General features: G+C 43.6%; 1 protein-coding gene across 5 annotated transcripts in view; it reads right to left on the bottom strand.

Annotated features, from left to right (window-relative positions):
* Positions 1-19,838, bottom strand: part of ccdc57 (coiled-coil domain containing 57) — a 32,254-nt gene that overhangs the window by 2,961 nt on the left and 9,455 nt on the right. For 4 of the 5 annotated variants that reach the window (XM_031873891.1, XM_031873890.1, XM_031873892.1 and 1 more), the window contains 12 exons: positions 19,711-19,785; positions 17,523-17,723; positions 17,266-17,424; positions 16,898-17,060; positions 14,929-15,021; positions 10,900-11,188; positions 8,044-8,217; positions 7,076-7,176; positions 6,583-6,820; positions 4,206-4,306; positions 2,590-2,724; positions 2,162-2,327 (listed from right to left, as the gene is read on the bottom strand). In XM_031873891.1, coding sequence (XP_031729751.1) covers positions 2,162-2,327; positions 2,590-2,724; positions 4,206-4,306; positions 6,583-6,820; positions 7,076-7,176; positions 8,044-8,217; positions 10,900-11,188; positions 14,929-15,021; positions 16,898-17,060; positions 17,266-17,424; positions 17,523-17,723; positions 19,711-19,785 — 1,895 coding nt within the window. Of the gene's footprint in view, positions 1-1,775; positions 1,900-2,161; positions 2,328-2,589; positions 2,725-4,205; positions 4,307-6,582; positions 6,821-7,075; positions 7,177-8,043; positions 8,218-10,899; positions 11,189-14,928; positions 15,022-16,897; positions 17,061-17,265; positions 17,425-17,522; positions 17,724-19,710; positions 19,786-19,838 lie in introns of those variants that run through there. The other variant, XM_031873893.1, reaches the window with a different exon arrangement.

Genomic DNA, 19,838 nt, shown 5'->3' on the forward strand with positions numbered 1-19,838 from the left:
TGTACACATGACATCTATTGCACTTCTGTCCATCCTGATAGAGCGATCCCTCCTCTGTTGCTCTCCCTAAGGTCTCTCCCTCTTTTCTCTCTGGAGTTGTTCCTGTTCCGATGTGAGGGTTCCAGGACAGAGGATGTCACATGTGTGCAGATTGTAAAGCCTTCTGAGGCAAATTTGTGATTTGTGATTTTGGGCTATACAAAAATAAATTGAATTGAATTGAATTAATCGGTCCAAAATTTTTTATTTAGTTGCTGCAAATAATTTGCCATTGTTGTGCGTGCGTCTGAGCCTGCAATATAGTGGCTGGCTAAGTAATGAAATACTCTTCCATGCCAGTGGGTGGCAGTAGGTAGCGCAATAATGACCTTGTTAATTTAAGACAGTAAAATTAAATGATGTGCGGGAGAGGTTGCCGTGACAAGATCCATCAATCTATCCATTTTCTTCCGCTTATCCGGGGTCGGGTCGCGGTGGCAGCAGGCCAAGCAGGCTGACCCAGACTTCCCTCTCCCCCGCAACATTTTCCAGCTCATTCTGGGGGATACTGAGGCGTTCCCAGGCCAGCTGGGAGATATAATCCCTCCAGCGTGTTGTTGTGGATCTTCCCCGGGGTCTCCTACCAGTTGGGCGTGCCCGGAAAACCTCCAGTGGGAGGCGCCCAGGAGGCATCCTGATTAGATGCCCGAACCACCTCAGCTGACTCCTTTCGATGCAAAGGAGTAGCGCCTCAACTCCAAGTTCCCTCCTGATGTCCGAGCTCCTTACCCTATCTCTAAGGCTGAGCCCGGCTACCCTACGGAGGAAACTCATTTCGGCCGCTTGTAACCGCAACCTTGTTAGGTGAGGGTCGGGACGTAGACCGACCGGTAAATTGAGAGTTTCGCCTTCCGGTTCAGCACCCTCTTCACCAAGATGGTCCGGTGCAGCGCCTGCTTTACTGCTGCAGCCGCACCAATCAGCCTGTCGATCTCCCGCTCCATCTTACCCTCACTCGTGAACAAGACCCCGAGATACTTGAACTCCTTCGTCCCCACCTGGAGGGAGCAATCCACCGGTTTCCGGCAGAGCACCATGGCCTCAGATTTGGAGGTGCTAACTCTCATCCCCAAGCCGCCCCAGTGAATGCTGGAGGTCACGCTCCGAGGAGGCCAACAGGACCACATCATCTGCAAACAGCAGAGAGGCGATCCCGAGACCCCCAAACGTGACGTTCTCCACCCCCTGGCTGCGCCTATAGAGTCACGAACAGGACCGGTGACAAAGGGCAGCCCTGGCGGAGGCCAACACCCAGCCGAGAATACGGACGCAGCTCCTACTGCAGTCGTACAGAGACCGGATGTCCCGTTGCAACGGGTCCGGCACCCCATACTCCCGCAGCACCCCCCACAAGTACCCCCGAGGGACCCGGTCGAAAGCCTTCTACAAGTCCTCTAAGCACATGTAGACTGGTTGGGCAAACTCCCAGGACCCCTCCAGTAGTCTTGCGAGGGTAAAGAGCTGGTCCACTGTTCCACGGCCGGGACGGAATCCGCACTGCTCCTCTTGAATCCGAGGTTAGACAAACGGTCGGAGCCTCCTTTCCAGCACCCTGGCATAAGCCTTCCCCCGGGAGGCTGAGTAGTGTGATACCCCGATAATTCGAGCACACTCTCCGGTCCCCCCTTAAAAATGGGAACCACCACTTAGGTCTGCCAGTCCATGGGCACTGATCCCGACCCCCATGCGACATTGAAGAGGCGTGTCAGCCAAGACAGCCCAACAGTGTCCAGCGCCTTCAGCATCTCAGACATCTCGGATCTCATCCACCTCAGCTTTTTGACTACCTTAGCGGCCTCCGCCAGGGATATAGTTGCGCCCCCTTTAAAAATCCTTCATGTATATCCATGATGGCTGAACCTGCAGAATGAAGCCAACATTATTCAAGCAGGTTCGATAGTTAGGATGAGTTCGAGATGATGAGATTTAAGTGTTTATGTTTTAGCACACACGTATCAAGAAATCATCCCTCAACCACGAAAAATGCATGCAAGCATTTGATATTCACTTTGCCATTCCAATATGTTGTATGTCATGTCCTTATTTAGATTAAAAAAAACAATTAGTTGTTACGCAAATCAGATTAGTAGAAGTTGAGCCTTAGTTATTCTGGTTTGGTTACCTTCTGAGAAAATAGATGGACTGAGTCCATGGTCCAGTCTCTCCCACAGCTCTTTTAAGGAGCGCAGTGACTCTTCTGATGACAACTGAGACCTGGATAGACCTGAGTGGGTCTGCAGTAACACGTCCATCGAGCTCTGTGACTGCCTGAGCGTGTTCTCTGTTTTCTGGGAGGAGAGAGAGATGTTTTACTCAAAGAGTGTAAGAACAGCCTGAAATCATAGAGATAGCTGGACGTGAATTGAAAAACAAGAAATACTGTACTTTGCATACCTTCCAGTACATTATTATACATATAAAAATATTAACATTTTAGAATGAACTCCGACACAGTTTTGCAATGAAAGATATCCATTCAATATGAAAAGTGAAGTAGGCAGCTGAACCTGTTATTGCTTATCAATAATGCAATATTTACTCCCCTGTTACCTCAGGGCTGTCTGTGGTTTTGTGCCCCTGGGACCAAGGGTTGGCAGCCCCTCCTGTGGGAGGACCTGTGTTGTTGGTTCCAGGTAGTCGTTCAGCCAAAGTGCCAGCTCTCTGCCTCAGTGCGTACTGCAGCTCCTGACAGGCACAAATACATTAGTGGACCCACAGCGCTCTCTGGAGGTAGCACAGAGAACCCCACACCACAAGGAGCCCTGTCCCTCTGGTCTTTCAGACTGTGTTCTTAGTGGCTGTCTGTGGTTTTGGACATGTGTGTAGAGCACCATGGAACCCTGACCTGTTCCCATCATATTCTGGTGTTGTGTGATTCTGGTTCTAGGTGCATTTCCTGTTCCTCCTACACAGAGTTTGCCAGAGTGGATGCAGCTTATCACTTAGTGGACTTGGCCTGCAAAGTCTGATTTGAAGTGATGTATGTCTTTGACACGTTTTCTGAATGTTGTATAGACTAGTGTGTCTTTAAGATGTTTGTTCATTTAGAAGGTGGAGATCGCATGGAATCCTGTCAAGTCAGTACATGGTAAATGGACTGTACTTGTATAGCGCTTTTATAGTCTTCTGACCACTCAAAGCGCTTTAACGCTACATGTCATCATTCCCCCATTCACACACTGATGGCAGGAGCTAAGTGACACCTGCCTATCACATTCTATCACATTCATACACCGTAGGCATAGCTACGGGAGCAATTTTGGGGTTAAGTGTCTTGCTCAAGGACACATCAACATGGGCTAGCAGAGCCGGGGATCAAACTGCCAATCCTCTGCTCTCCACTTAGCCACAGTCGCCCACATTTGGCCTGTAGCTGTTTGGATTTTGTTACTTTTGTGAGACCGTTGAGGTTTTTTGAATGGGTACATCTGTACCCCCCCCCCCAGATTTGGAATGGACTGAGAAAAACCCCACTCCAACAGAAGAGGTGCTGCAGTATACAGTATATATCCTGAGCTCACACACATTATGGCACCACATGGGAGACAACACAGGCAAAGAAGACTCATGTCTAGCTTGCTATTACCACTCGGGTACTAAAATGAAACCTTTCCTAGTGAATCTAAGGAGGTATATGAGGGAGAAACGACTGTGTGATGTAGAAGAGCCTCTCAAGGAAGTGGGAGTGTTAGAGCCATATTTTTTTAGTTTTGATTACAAATCATAATTTCTAATTTTGCTAATATATTTGTATGACCTAAAGACATTCCTTTAATTTATGAATGAAGGTTAAATTTGCATTCTGTATAATTATTTTTCTTTAGGAACTTTTGTTGTTAATCAGATGAGGATCAGCTGGTATAAGAGGAAGGGGTGGGACTGAGTCTCGAGTTGGTTTTTCCTTCGGGTAGAACGGGGCATCGGGACAGTCTTTGACCGTTAAACTGATTATATTTTGCTGTTAAATTTGTCGAAAGAGAAAATAAATCAATCAAGTGACGGCAAAGGAATCAGCGTCTGCAAGAGTTATTATTTGGACTGTTTAATGTGTGAGTCAGAAACTGAGCCCCGTAACGTAGCCCAGTATATAGGAAGAAGAACAAAGAACGGGCCACCACAGGGAGAAAGAGCAGTTTATTGATGGAAAACTGAGTTGGAGCAGATACCTGTGTGGTGAGCTTGTACTGGAGCTGTTCCAAAGCAAACAGCCGGTCATGCTGCTCTCCTTGTTTCTCTGTGGAGGAGTGCCTCTCTGGCTCCACAGGTTCTGTTAGACACACAGAGTTATTTTCCATTCTGCTTATTATGCTTCCTACACCCCTAGCTCCTCCATCCTCCAACCAAACACAGAAATCGATCTTAGGTCTGACACAGTGGCAGCTGGTGGAAAATGTTCTAGGTAGGGCCATCCTATCAATTTCAGCAAACATGCCAGTATGATTTAATGCAAAAAAATTAAAGTATCAAACACGCATTACTACTTTGCAGTTAAATATTTAACATTTATTCCAACACGAAAAAAAGCAGTAAATAACACTTATATAATGTAATATAACATGTTAATTTATTGAGATGCCCCTATGGACCTTGTTATAGGAGGTAAAGATCAGGAGAAGTAAACATGAAGTGTAATTATAAATACTGATGTTTACTTCTATGATGAGTTTTCACTGTTAATTTACCATCTCAATTACATGTTGATGCCTCCATGACCAAGTTAAGCAGATGAGACTGAGGACAACTATGTAGAAGAAAAGATGTTCACTTTGCCTAATATGTAGCTTGACAGAGTTCTCCATGTGTGTCCTGGTGTTCTCATGTTTCCTTACCTCCTCATCCCTCACTCCCTACCCTGGTGTTCTCATGTTTCCTTACTTCCTCATCCCTCACTCCCTAACTGTCCGTGCTGGATCTGTCCCCGTTGTTTTAAAAAGCTAAATAAATTATTAGCATGACGTCATGCAGCTAGCCAAACCTGTCTGGTGTACAGCTAGTACAGAAGCTTCGCATGTACTGCTTCCCTTTCCTAGTCTGCTGTCTGATTGTGAGGTCAGGCTGATCTGGGATCAGCTCTTTGGCCTGCAGAATCTCCGCCAAAGTTCTCCTCTCAAACGGGTCTTGGAGGAGTAGTGCTCGCGCTGGCGCTGGCGCTCGCCTGTAGAGACTTCTCCTGACGAGAACGCGCAGCTAGGGGGGCCAAATCGTTTTGGCCCCACGCTGAATCTATTTGAGGACGCTGATTGGCTAACTTGTATGTCACTCATTTATATCTTTAATCAGCAATTGGCTAATAGACCCGCCTCTTTTGGGCCAAAACGATTTTGCCCCCCTAGCTGCGAGTTCTAAGATGTGTTGTGCACACAGGCGGAGAGCACGAGCAGGAAAAGCATATATTTTGCGCAGATATCATATTTTACACATATTACTGGGTACATTCCATAGTTCAAAAACACAAATATTGACAATTTGTATCATTTATGATTATTATAATTTATTTTTTATTTTTTTTGTGGCTCAAGGTGGGGCCAGGCCCCATGGCCCTCTATTGGCCAGCCGCCACTGGTCTGACATCATCGAGGATGTTCCGATCCCATAGGTGGCAAGGAGAGAGGAGGTATCCAATAGGAACATTTTTTATCGGGTGGAAACACCGCTTCGATCGGAAACTATTGTGGTAATTGGTCAGGTGACCTGATGGGGCAGTAAAAGGAGTGTCCGGCTCGTGGAAAGAGATTTATTATAATAACTATTAACTATCATTATGTCTGTACGATCGTAATGCTGTAGATTAAATTAAACTCGTCAAAAAAATGTGATGCGTGTTTGAAACATGAATGAATTAGAAGCTATTTGCAACTTTGTCTTTATAAATCAAAAGGCTTTTTTGTATTCTTTTCTGATTTTGCACCTTGGTTCATTCAGGAAAGGAAGGCAGGAAGAGACGTCAGGAAGAGGCGTCAGGAAGAGACGTCAGGAAGAGACGTCAGGAAGAGGCGGCAGGAAGAGGCGGCAGGAAGAGGCGGCAGGAAGAGCAGAATGGAAAGCCCCCTATTATAGAATACTTATGACTTATGAGTAGAGCTATAATAAATGGGGAAGGCAACATTTAAAAAAACACTGTTCAATAAAATGCAATAAAAGTCAGCAAGCGCCACAAAGTCCAGCCTCTAAAATTAGCACAGATTTGAATCAGCACAACTGACAGCATATGGAGGAAATCCTATTTAAAATGTTTACAATCCACTCTTACACTTCAATTAAGTGTTCAATTTGGTGTCTGTGTGATTTCTTCAATTTGGTATTTGAAGGATAATGCCATTTGATTTATTCTAATAATGGAGCTCTATTACACAACAAATACAATGTATCAGCCTTTGGATATAAATATAAATAGATACTTGCTGGAAGGATGTGTTTACAATATTTAAAAATGTCTTTCAAATGCGTTTGTTAGTTGTGTATGGCAGTTTGGGTACTGTGCAAAAAAATAAAACCGAACAAACAAACCCAAGAGATGGGTCGTGTGTGTGTCTGATATTGTACCCTGTGGTCCAGCAGTGGTGATCTGGGCTCGGAGGCGGTTCCCCATCTCTATCAGCTGCTGTTTCTCTCTGCTCAGACGGGCGATACAGGACGCTGCCCGCTTAAGCCTGGTACGCAGGAGAGGAGGGTCGCTTCTAGCACCCTGCACATTTTCTAACAAACCACCAGACATCAGATCTGAGGCCTGCTGCCGTCGCAAATACAGGTTCTCCTCCTGAAGCGGTCGCAGCAATGCACTCTGGAAGGAAGATGAGATGGAACTTGAAGGAACTGGGTTGCTGCAGCAGTTTAGACAACCTCTCCCCATCATCTCACATAACTGGCTGGTGAAGTGACCCTTTTATGAACTATCATTTTTGCTGGGACAAAGTTATACAGTGCACAGTCAGCACTAATGAGGACAGTAGGTTTAACTCCACACCATTGGTCCAAGCAGCCACCTGGATAGAACTGACAGGTCAACTTCAACTAGTTTACTGATTTGCTTCAGCACCTGTTCCATGAGGTTGGCCAGAGCAGACTCCGTATGTTCCACTCTGACCTCCTGCTTTGCCAAAGCAGAGGTGTTGGCACTTTTCTCCGAGCACCGACCGCCTGAGGATAACATACCACACACGAGAGGACATAGACGAATGAAAGCAAAGTTACTGCAAAATACCTTTTTATAAAAATACATCTAACTTGTTAAAGTTCAAGTAATTAAAGCTAACACTAAATTACTAACGAACTTCTTTATTGCTATAAAGCATTCAGCCACCTTGTGGCTATCTTCTATGGCAAACAATGCTGATGTGTGTTAAAATTAAGATATATACATAAATATATATATAAATAGACGAAAAATGAAAGCTGAATCATGCTATTATTTAAAGTGTGTTAATATCCCAGCCAAAGTGTACCTTTTAATAACATTAAAGTGCCACAAGGTTACAATAGCTACATGTTAAGTACCATATTGGAAATGTGCAAATGTTTCACAATAAAAGCCTCATTAGGAAATGTAGGTATTCTGTCCACTGAAATGCTACAGGACATTTACGGATACAGGAAGTAAGAAGTTTGTAGAACAGCATAATGTTGCAACAACCACTACTGAAATATAACTATATAAACTTAAACAGTTGTCTCTAATATAAGCCTCCTTTAAATAAAAGATGGAGGTAAACCAGGGCCCCAGTCACTATTTTAGAATTTACAGTGTGTATATAAAATATGATACCTGTACATGAACTTACATGGGGGCACAAGCGTAATAACAATGGATTAATATATTTTCAAAGCCGATATAGACATTTTTGAACTGAATGTTTTGAGTAATAGTTTTCCTTTATAATTTAGTCTCCAAAATCCATGTCTTTTCATTATTGAATGACAATTTTGTTCATAGAAGGGTGGTAAAGCTTTAACAGCGTTTCTAGTGAACCCCAAAACTGCAACACTGGAAGAACAGATGGAAGATACCTTCTTTAGGTCCCTGGTTCTGCAGATGTGTGTTGTCTGGAAGTAAGGATGCCAGATGTTCCGTAGGTTTGTCTGTGGCTAGGGCCAGGCTGGGCATCCTCGTAGCGCCTTCTAGCTGCCCCTCGAGATGCCTGCATCGAGCCTTTAGTAGGGACACCTGCTCCAGAGTGTAGTCTGGGGACAGTTTCACAAAGGTGTTGTAGACCAGTCTGTAGTGTCAGGCCAGTCTTCATTTTCACTTTAGATGAGTCTAATGCAAGTTTGACATAAATAAGCCTGACTTATGTTAAGCCCTAACAACACCCTACCCCAGGCTAACTCTGAAGAGCCCTGTTTTCATGTTTTCTTAGCTTACCTAAAATGTATGGCAAATATTTAAAGGAGACATATTATGCTCAATTTCAAGTTGCTGTATTTTGGGTTTCTACTTAAACATGTTTGCATGCTTTAGTGTTCAGAAAGCACATTATTTTTTCTCATACTGTCTAAAACGGTCAGTTTAAGCCCCCGTCTCTCTAAAGTCCCACTCACAAAAAGTCCAGTCTGCTCTGATTGGTCAGGTTTTTTGGAGTTGAGCAGTAGTTCATGTTACTACTTTACCATGCAGTCTTAGAGAGTATTATAAGATATGGGATAACAGCCTGCTATGGTGACTTGTCTGTACATTTGACATCACAGATTACTCATCTGGTGCTGCAAATGATGAGGATTAAAAAAATACTCGGCCGTCCAAACAATCTATGAGCAAACAGTGTCAGAACCAACTCACATTCCAACAGCTACCAGTGTTACTCTGAGGGGGAACCAGGGGGTGGGAGTTACGCTTCCAAAGCAACGTCATCCCGCCACTGTCGCCTCAAGCCATCAGCGGTAACTGCCGTATGAGCAGAGTGAAGAGCGGCAGTGATCAGCTTGCCAGTGGGACACACATAGCTTCCAATCCCATGATGAGTATCTGAAGTACTCTATTGGTATCTGTAGCACCATTTTTTAAAGGAAACTCAGTCCTAGTCACCATTGATAGAGGTAGCACAACATTCCCAAATCAGAGGCCATAGATGAACAGAAAGGTTTGCATACTGCTGAAGGCATGTAACACCGCTTTATGATCAGGTGACGCTCAGGCCAACAGTTCATATCCGGATATCCGGGGGCGGCTAGCAAGGCTGTGGTCCCAGCAGACCACCAGCCCCTCACACTCTCCCTCACCGGTGTGTGTGTGTGTGCTGCACTAAGCAGGATTAATAGTAAGGCTGCTGGCCCTGATGACACCCCCAGACATGAAATCAGGGCCCTGCACTGGGCAGCTGATTGAGGTCCTGACTGAGTCATCCAGTCACTGACCCAAGCAGCTGTCCCCACATGCATAAACACTTCACTGCATTTAAGCTGTGAAATGTTTGTCAAAGCTGCAGTTTATCTCTTTGATACCCTTTCATAATACTTAAGAGAATATTGCATAATTCATATTGGCCTCCTTTTACACTGTAATAAAGTTTGACTGTGAAATAGGAATTTAGTTGTGTTGTTTACATCACATTTACTACCTGTAGTAAAGTATTACAAAATCATAGCCAGGATGTAAATGAAACAGGTTTTTTGATATTGCTACATACATGAAATAAAATATGAGATTCGGAGCATTGTTATTGCCTTTCAACGGCTCATAACATGGAGACAGCTGAGCCAGTGGCTCATGTTAGCTTAAGGTTCTAACAGCGCTAACAGTGCTAACAGCGCAGTGCACACAATGGCAATAGTGCTGACAGAGCTAACAGAGTTCACCTGAGGGGAACTGCTTCCCCAACGAGGCTGATCGGAACAGCTCTATCAGCTTTAACCGCCTTTTGAGAGCAGTGCAGCGCGGAGGCTGGGAGCTAGCCAGTGGGGCACGCTCATGCTCACGTGCAATAAAAGCGAGCGCAATGTCAACAAAGAACGGAAAGGCTCTGATAAGAACACACTGAGGGAGAGAGACTTCATTCTCTGCTCAGGTAGACATTACTTCACTATATATTTACATAGACAACAGCTTTTTGCTGCTATATTAATGTTCTAAAGATTGAATTTAGACCCATATAAACAGTGTAATAAAATAAAACCTATGGAAAAAGAACATGTTATATTTTTCTAACACCACAGGACACTTAGTACTAACTTCAAAAATCCCCAAAATCCACTTTGAAAATAAAGCACATTATTCATAGTCAGTGAAATGTAAATGTAAATTGGGTACATAATGCACAAAGTAGAAACTCTAACTCTGTTGTAAACAGTTCTCGTCGTGTCCTCCATTAGAGTAAAGGGTTTGATGTATACTGAAGTTGTGTCAGCTGGTGATGGAGCTCTGAGGTCACAGGGTACATCCCAAGTCTCTTAATTGCATCCCCGTATATGGTCAGTGTTATGGTTACAGATGGATGCACCAAAAGTGTTGGTGATGTTGGTCCATTTTATATTTTTTTTGCTGGCGGAGAAAGCCAGAGAAAAAAGCAAACTCAACTGTTTTTTGATAAAAGGAGCATGAGAAAATTAGAGAGGATGGTCTTTTCTCATACTTTGGGGGTCTGTAGACACATATCAATGTTGAAAAGCCATGAAAAAGTGCATTTTGCATAATATGTCACCTTTTAGATAGACGGTTGTGCAACAGATTCATTTAGTCTATCTGATCTGGTTTAGACTATTAGTTTGATCTAAGTCACAGTGAAAGTAAATCTTTGTGAAACAGGCCCCCGGAGCTAAAAAATAAAAAGGTCAGTGCAGCTTGCCAAAGCACATGCAGTAATAATTATGGTTTATTTCACAGAAAGATGCTGTATGATCAAATTCAGTATAGAAGAGTGCTTTCCACACCTGCTGGGCTGACTTTGAAGGAGATGTTAGCGGATTGGTCCGGTGGTCCTTGTGCCATCTGAGTGTTAGCTGTAGGAGGGATGGAGGTGGCGGCGGCGGCAGGGGCTCCTGGATGCTGAACTGGCTGAGGAGAGGAGGCCTGTGGCTGGGCCTGAGGATGGGGTAGGTGATGGATGAGAGCCTCCGTGTCCTTCCTCATCTCAGTAACCACGGCCCGCAGGACGCTGTTCTGCTGCTGTAGACAATAAATCTCCTCTGATGCCAGATAATCTACCTTTGGTGTGAGACCCTGTGGGAAGATAACACAGTCAAACACAAGGGACATCACAGGTTTACCAGGACATATTTCATTATTTCATTTCATTATTTGCTCATCTTTGCATTCATTCATTGCATTCATCATCACATTTATTCATTTTCTTTAGTATGTTACATTAAGCAGCTTTTATCCAAAGCGACTTACAATTTAGATTCTATCACATTCATAAACCGTAATGTGGTAGGCACAGCTACGGGAGCAATTTTTGGGATTAAGTGTCTTGCTCAAGGACACATCGACATGGAACTAGCGATCCTCTGATTGAAGGACGGCCCTGCTCTCCACTTAGCCACGGTCACCCATTGTCACACATTGTATACAGCACAGCACACAGCAGTGGGCAGATACAGCGCCCAGGGAACAGTATCAGGGTTCTGGGGCCTTGCTCAAGGCGAACTGGCGCCTCCTCATTATATTACAGTCACTGTTCACGAGTCAAGAACATAGAAGCAACCTCCAGAATGAGACTTAATGAATTTATTCGCCATCATTTTCACTTTTGGAAGGGTGGTGCCCCAAGGTAAAATTCAGTATACTGATTATGGTGGTTTAATCACTCTACTTCATTATTTGTGAGAAATGAATATATCACAATACACATCGATGTCACAATGTAAATTACATATATTGTGATCACTTCTATCAAAAATATAGCTTTCGATAAGACAATTTGTGTTCCAACTAACAGTCATCTGAGCTCTGTGCTCAAACTCTTCTCTTGTCAACAGTGTACAGGAGACGTTGACCTTCTCAGGAAGCTGTGGTCTCCTGATGGATTACGCTGCTCTCACTTGAGTGTTTTGCTTCAACCTACAGCTTCAGTCACAATGACCGAACATCTGATCAACATATGTACAGTATGTTCCCATGATGAATCTTTTATTTGGCGTTCCTGCTATCTCGACAGTCTGCAAAAATACCAGCTGTGAGACCATCTGACGTTTGAGCTTTAAAACGGTCACTTTGGTTCGTTCTCATTGAAACATGGTGGACTAGCTGTAAACATCTTAATCCGTGTTGTATCGTTTGAACATGGCAGATGAAATGGTTTAATATTATCACACGAGGTTAGAACATGCAGCCTAATTTCTTTAAATAATAAGTCATCAGATATATCATGCCTTGCTATGTAGAGCGTCATTCCAGGTATTTAGCTTAAGTGTTTTTTGGAGTCATTGGAGAAGGTTTACACAGACAGGAACTTGATACGTGTTTTCTCGCACAAAGGCTGGCATGTTGGCCCTGAGCCCAACATCTCCTGTAACGTATCCTGAAAGGCCATCATACCTCTCAGGATACTCGAAGAAAAGGCCAAGGCCTAAACACAGGACAGCTTCTAGCAGATACCCCCATGTTATATATGGTTGTAGGGGAGGTTAGCCTGTAATAGGTCAGTTAACCCTTATGAGGAGGAGTAAAAGGGACATCTACCCAGCATTATTATCTTCTGATACAATGTGAGAAACATCACATGCACATATTCTCCTTCTGGACCCGGGAGCCCCAGATGGGGGGCTTTTTAGAAAAGTTGAGCGTACAGCGTGTCTTAAATGAACTTTTCAGAAACTAATATAAATTAATGCTACACACATGCTATATACCAAAAAACAAAGAGATTCTGGGCAACATAGTCATGTAAACCATTTTACACACTGCAAACACAATTATATACAAACTAATATCTCTAGAAGATTTACCACAATATCACGTATTTTTCGCCACAAATCGGCGACCTATGCACTCCGTTTGCATCTCTCATCACAAAGCTGGCAGCTATCATGGCGGATGGATACATGAAAAAGCACGAGGAATCGACCGCGCGTCGAATCACAGCTTCCTCATTCCTCTCTGTCAATCCATTCAAAAGTTACATACATAAAGCCAACGAACAACAAACCACTCCCCAGCAAAAAAATTGAAACGCATCGTACCTTTAGGTAATTTTCGTGACGAAAAACACTCGAAATTGATTGTAATCCGCTTCAGCCGTATAGTCCCGTCTCCTGCACTGCATGCCGTGTTAAAATTAAGGTCCTGGTCGAAACTATGACGAAATGGTCAGCATTTCCCTGCTGGGCCAATGATTTTACACGTGGGGGTTGGGCTGCACAGATCAGGATTTTTAGTGGCTAAAAACTGTCAATCTACTAAATAACCCGCATACTGCTTGCCTGAGTCTCTTCCGCATTGAACAAGGTGTCACATGATGAAATCCGCCAACCGCAGGCCTTAAAAAGGTCTCCATCGACTCAGACTGAGATAATAAAATTCCATGGAGGAGAGATATGAGATCTCAAAATGATGCCAAACTGCTGTATTAGGATGTATTGAACACTAGTACTGATACAACAAGTGAAATATATAGTTAAATACTATACAAAATATATATAAATATATAAAAACCAGCGCAACAGCTGGTTCCAAAAATGAGAATTTGGCTTGACTGTCCGTACTCAAACCTCTATTATGCTGGCCTGCTTCACTCAATCGAAGTAAAATTTGTTTGTGGAGACATGTAAAACATGTGCTATGACTGTGGCGTATTTGTAGGCTTGTATCTGCATTATTTCAAATAAATATTTTCAATACAAGTGCTTTTTTTTCAGGCAAACCTGAAACTTTTCAATTTGAGCTGTGTTCCATCTTCATTCACTATTAACCAGTAACATATACACAATATTTACACATCTGAACAAGTGTCTCACAAGTTTTTCCTGTATTTAACCATCAGAATTATTAAAATAGACCTTGTAGTTAGAGATCTACACTCTCTTTAGTATGGGTATGCAATTTTCGAGCAGCGGCCTAAAAATAGGGCTAGGGCCCTATAGGTTAACCTGTCATTTAGGAATTATCAACTGTACCCCTCCTGTGTATGTAACGTCATTTTGAAAGAAATCACAGCATATTTATAAAATGCAATTCACTCTTCCCCCAAAAAATGTCTAGCTTTCCTGTAATATTAGAATAGATAAAAAAAAACCTACAGCATAAATTCTGTCGAAGTTCCCAGATTGTATCTAACTTTACACCTTGTTCCCACAGTACATTACTGTGTTGGTACGTACTGTACTGGTACACTGTTAGTACAGACAATAAGACTGTAAATTGAAAATAATTACACCATACACGTGGGCCGTAATCTAAAGTGATATTGTTCTTATTCGAGATGAGACATGTACGGCAATTTATTAACATAAAGGAAACAGTGTATTGCAACACATGTGACATATGCAATATAGAAGTAACATAATATATGCCGATTTGGCTGGAGCACTTTACAGCATTGGTTTGCCAACAGGCCATTCCTCTTCTGACTCTTCAGACCTCTTTCTTTGATACGTTTATAACCAGATGTGTCACATCAGGAGAGAATGCAGATAAAGGAATGATGGATCTACAACCAGAAACTGGACAGTGAAGACCACACACCACTCTAGTGCTGCTCATTCTGTGTGACTGGAATCAGTGCAACACATGCTCAGAGATTCTGTGTGTTTGTGTGCACGTGTGAAAACAAGAAAAACAGTTCACCACACAATCTAAAAACTCTGTAAAGACGTGGAGGATTAATGAACAGCAGGCGGATTTCACACTCATCAGGACAGAACCCTTTCCTTGTAGGTGAACAGTAATTTGCTTTTGTTACTGTGTTAGTACTTGTTGATGGTTCTATCAGTCTGCACAGTGTGAGGTGGATGTTCTCTCACCTGTACTGCCTGGTCTCTCTCTGTTTTTACAGAACGTAGTAACACAGTCAAATCCTGCAGGTCTTGTTCTTTCTCCTTCAGCTCTGCTTTAGCCTGAAAGAGACCAACATTAAGCTTTAGTACTAATAGTTTAGCTTTTAGTGCTGACTGCCCAAACGAGTTGGAGATTATAAATTAATCACACTACAAGGCTGCTGTTTGCTCACCATCAGACAGAGTTTACTTCTTGTTTGTGATACAGTCTGCATCCGGAGTCACACATGAGATTTAAACAAGTGTGCCGGCCAGCAGGCACAGTGTCTTATGTGCACTGTGTGTCAGCAGTAAGGTGTGACCATCTTCTTACATTATGCATTTGAGGATTGTGCAACCAACGGGAGGAGACATGATAACTGTGACTGCTCATTCTAAGGTAACAAAAACACGATTCTTATTTTCAGGTGATTATACACTACAGAAAACATCTGCCAATAGATCCCCCTAATTGCTTTAAATGTTGATTGAATATGTATCTGACACAGTGGAATAACACTGGAAGCCTAGTAAATCTGTCACCCTGTATTATTAATGACCTACTTGACCCACACACTGAACATCCTGATTTAAACGTGATCAATTAGAGAGAGGACAGATTACATTTTTGGATTTGTTGGAACTGCAAAAACACTCAGTCCACTAGCAATGGGACAGTTGTATTACTAAGGCAGTGTATTACTGCCACCGTGACTAAAAACGTTTCTTTTTAAAACGAGAAACAATTCTCATTCTTTCAAGGTCCTTTCACTTTACATCAATATAAGATTTTATCAAAATAAGTTGATCCTGGGGAATTTCTATTATCGCCATGAAGTCATGATATCTTAATTGTCACGGGGTGTGGTGGAGGACTCAAATGCAGACAAGACCAGAAGTTGAATGAAGCAGGTATTTAATGGGTAATGAAATCAGAACAGGAACAAGAGGGAATCCACAGACGAGACAAGAGACGAGGGGGAAAATCCAGCAGAATGAGGCAGGGCGGGCAGCCGGGGAAACCGGGAACAGGACGAGCCAAACGGGCGGGTAGACATGACAATGATCTGGCAGTGAGTGCGTGTGTGACTGGGGTTTAAATAGTGGATGCAGCAGAGTGAGCTGACGAGGTGGGTGACTGGCAGGTGCACTGAATAAACTGATTAGGTGAGTGAGAGATAGACAGAACAGGATAATGGTGGCAGAGCTGTGACATTAATTCCACAATATCAGAGTCCACCGCAGAAAAACTATGACTTATAAAATCACTATATTACATTTTTTAGATGAAGATGGAGCAGCAGGTCTGGCAATACTGACTGTTGAAAATTGTGATGACCTCAATAAATCTAGCTGAACACATAATACATTGGGGTGGCTGTGGCTCACTGATAGAGCAGGTCGTCCTTCAATTAGGGGATCGGGGGTTCGATCCGCTAGTCCATGTTGATGTGCCCTTGAGCAAGACACTTCATCCAAAGTTGCTCCCGTAGCTGTGCCTACGGTGTGGATGTTAGTTAGAGTCCGAGCACTCAAAGCGCTTTCACACTACATGTCATCAGTATGTGAATGGGTGAATGATGACATGTAGTGTGAAAGCGCTTTGAGTGCTCGGAAAACTAGAAAAGTGCTGTACAAGAACAAGACCATTTACCATAACTTTCAATGGTGATATACATACATTTCCATCCTAAGCATTAGGAGCAGTGGGCTGCTGTAAAGGGTCCGGGTTCAGTGTCTTGCTCAAGGACACATTGACATATGGACACTTGGACAGCGACCCTCTGTATAACCTCTGTTAACATGCGTCCACCTCAAACACAGCTTGCAAACACACAAGCTGCGATACTACCAGGCATACACAGGTGGAGACCTGTGTATGCCTGGTAGTGTACTTATATAATATAATGTGTCAGATTGGTGCTATTTGCCTTGTTTCCTAAAAAACAGTTCTGACCTGGTCTCTAGCCTGGGTCAGGTCTTGTATCAGCTGCTCATTGGCGAGGTAGTGTCGGGCCTTCATGTCCTCACAGCGTCTCTGCCACTCCAGCTCAACCTGGACTTGCATCTGCTCTAAGGCCCTCTCTCTCTTCAAACCATCACTCAGCTGCTGCTTGTACCTGATAACACACACACACACACACACACACATTTTATGAATCATAACAGCAATTCAGACTAGTTGGCATAATTCATATCTTCAAAGATCTCACCAAATGCCTTCACTGTAACCTCTTTGTTCTCGTGGTACTAAATGAATGTGTCTCTACCTGCCTCCTCCTCCTCCTTGCTTACTATATCTCCATGCTGCTGCTGCCTTCTCACCTCTCCAGCTCCTCCCTGCTCCTCTCCCGCTCAGTATTAAATTTAGTTTCTCTCTCGTGCAGGGTGATGATCTCTGTATCCTTGACAACCATCTCACTGGAGAACTGACTGATGTACTTGTCCCAGCCAGTCTGGGTTGCTTCCACCTCTGTGCGGAGCCTTTAGAAAACACACAGACTCACACACTGAATGAGCAGCCACATGCACCAGGTTTGTTAATGCCAATATGATGATTTATTCTTTTTTTTCTTTCTCACCTCTGGATTGTCTCGTCTTTCTGTTGCATGGCCTCCTGTTGCTCCTTCTGTCTGCAGCGTAGCTGTGCAGCCAGAACTTCTACTTCACCCTGTAGTTTGACAATGTGTTCCTCAGCCTTCTGCAGCCGCTCTGTGTGGGCCTGACGCTGAGCCTCTAGCTGAGCACCACACTCATTCAGGGCCTGGACCGCCTCCTCAGATCTGTCCACAAACAGCCATACAGTTAGACACTTGGAGACATTTAGGGCCGATGGTACCGGTAAGGTCTTTTATGCACAAGGTAACATAAAGAGTTATTACCACTGTAGCTGAATGAGAGAAACAGGTGGAGCCAGCTTTTAGAGGTGGCTGAGGAGCTTAAGAGCGTCAGTTTTTTGTTGGCCCTCCCCAAATTCTAAATAATAAAAACAATTACCAGCTGATCAGCTGATGATCACACATCACCTTTTCTTTTTTCCACAGTAAATATCAAAAGGGAAGAACAAGATAAAATATATGGGATGAGAAAAGTGAAAGGGGGCTGCACGGTGGTGTAGTGGCTAGCACTGTCACCTCACAGCAAGAGGGGCCCGGGTTAGGTGTACCCTGCCTTCGTCAGCTGTGATCTGCTCCAGCGCCCCGCGACCCTGAATAGGATAAGCGGTTTGGATAATGGAATGGAGAAAAGTGAAAGGATTCTCCACTGCTCTCACTCTTCCTCAAGCAAAACAAATGACATTTTTGCTACCATGCTACTGTCACAGCGATATTTTCCCTGTCCATGCACAGTTATGCACATGCTTACACATGAAAAAGTCACAAGTATAAATGGCCAGGAATTCAGCTTTAACCCTGTGTAAATGACTGACTGACCTTCTGCAGAGTACTGCTAAACTTGTTTTGTGGAGACTGACCTTGTTGACTTTGTGTGTGAATGTAAACCCTATCAACTGAAACAAATGTCCAGCCATGATGCACTGCACAGTTGGCGATGTGGACACAAAGCCTGGCAGGAAGTGAGACAGCAGGAGAGCGGACATGTGGGAGTTAATTGTGGTAACAGGTTAAAACACTAACAGAAATATAATTTTTTTTGTCTATTACTATATTTCTATTACAGGACATACAGGGTAAGGAAAGAAAGTGTTCCTTGTATGTAGGCTGACACAGCATTTACTCAGGCAACCAATCACCTGCTGTCTAACTGTGTGACAGTTTAATGAGCCAGCATTCTAGAAAGAACTGTTATATACTCTATGTATATTATAAATTAGCAGTTCATTCATATTTGGAATATCATACTAAACTTCTGTTGACTATGTGTTTTTTTATTAGTTGAACATATCCGGGTCGACGAGCCACATGTCTAGATCATCCAGTAGCGTAGCCGCTGATAGGGCAGTCACATGACCTCTCTCCCTTTGTTTACATTCCGGAATGAAGAAGATGGCAAATAATCTGTCTTGTTGGGACCCCACCCTCTGATGGAAAAGCTCATGTGTTTTTAGACATTAGGTGGAACTTTTTTAAGGTTCAGATGAGCAGGAGTAGGTTTTAGTCTCTCTGGGATTACACCAATTGTTGTTCATCACCAGACGGACTCCACCAGCCTCTGACCTGCCGAACTCCTCTGCTCCGTCCACACAGAAATTAGAGAAGCACTCTGATGGTCGGACAGCCTGATCCGACACCTGGTGGCTGAGCCAAGTCCCAGTGACACAGAGGATGCCACAGTCTCCCAGGTCCTGTTCGGATCTGATCCTTGCCCTGAGATCATCCTTACAAGGACTGTACAGCTGCAGGTTGGATCCTGGTCTGGGGTAGAAGGAGGACTTGGGTTCCCAGCCTGTTCCAAACACCAGCTCGTCCTCCCCGATGTTTTAGTTTTGCCTTTGCTGTGCTCCCTCCTATTGTTGTTGTTGCCACAGTGACCATCTCACAGGATCTCTGTTAGCCACGTCCGATCAGCACACAACACGCTGGGGTCTGGACACAGCCGAGGCATCTGCTGCCTATAGCTCCAGGTATTTCACTGGAAAAGAACTTTACACATTCTACACACAAGTGTAGATGACACTACTGATAAGAACCAGACACAGGTCTCTCGTGTTTCCATTCTTTTGATATTTAAATCTCTATCTCTCTCTCTTTCTCTCAGTACAATATCTGGCTAGCAGCTGGAGTTTATTAACTGTTATCAGTGACTCACTTCTTGATGTGGTCTTCTTCCTCTTTCTTCAATTTAGTCTCCATCCATTTCAGCTTGTCCTCAAGCTCTTTTATCCTAAAACAGAAAATAGTCACAAAATCTTACACACAAAACCCCCCCCCCCCCCC

This window comes from Anarrhichthys ocellatus, unplaced genomic scaffold (assembly GCF_004355925.1).
Source record: "Anarrhichthys ocellatus isolate YVR2014 unplaced genomic scaffold, GSC_Weel_1.0 scaffold76, whole genome shotgun sequence".
Taxonomy (NCBI): Eukaryota; Metazoa; Chordata; class Actinopteri; order Perciformes; family Anarhichadidae; genus Anarrhichthys; species Anarrhichthys ocellatus.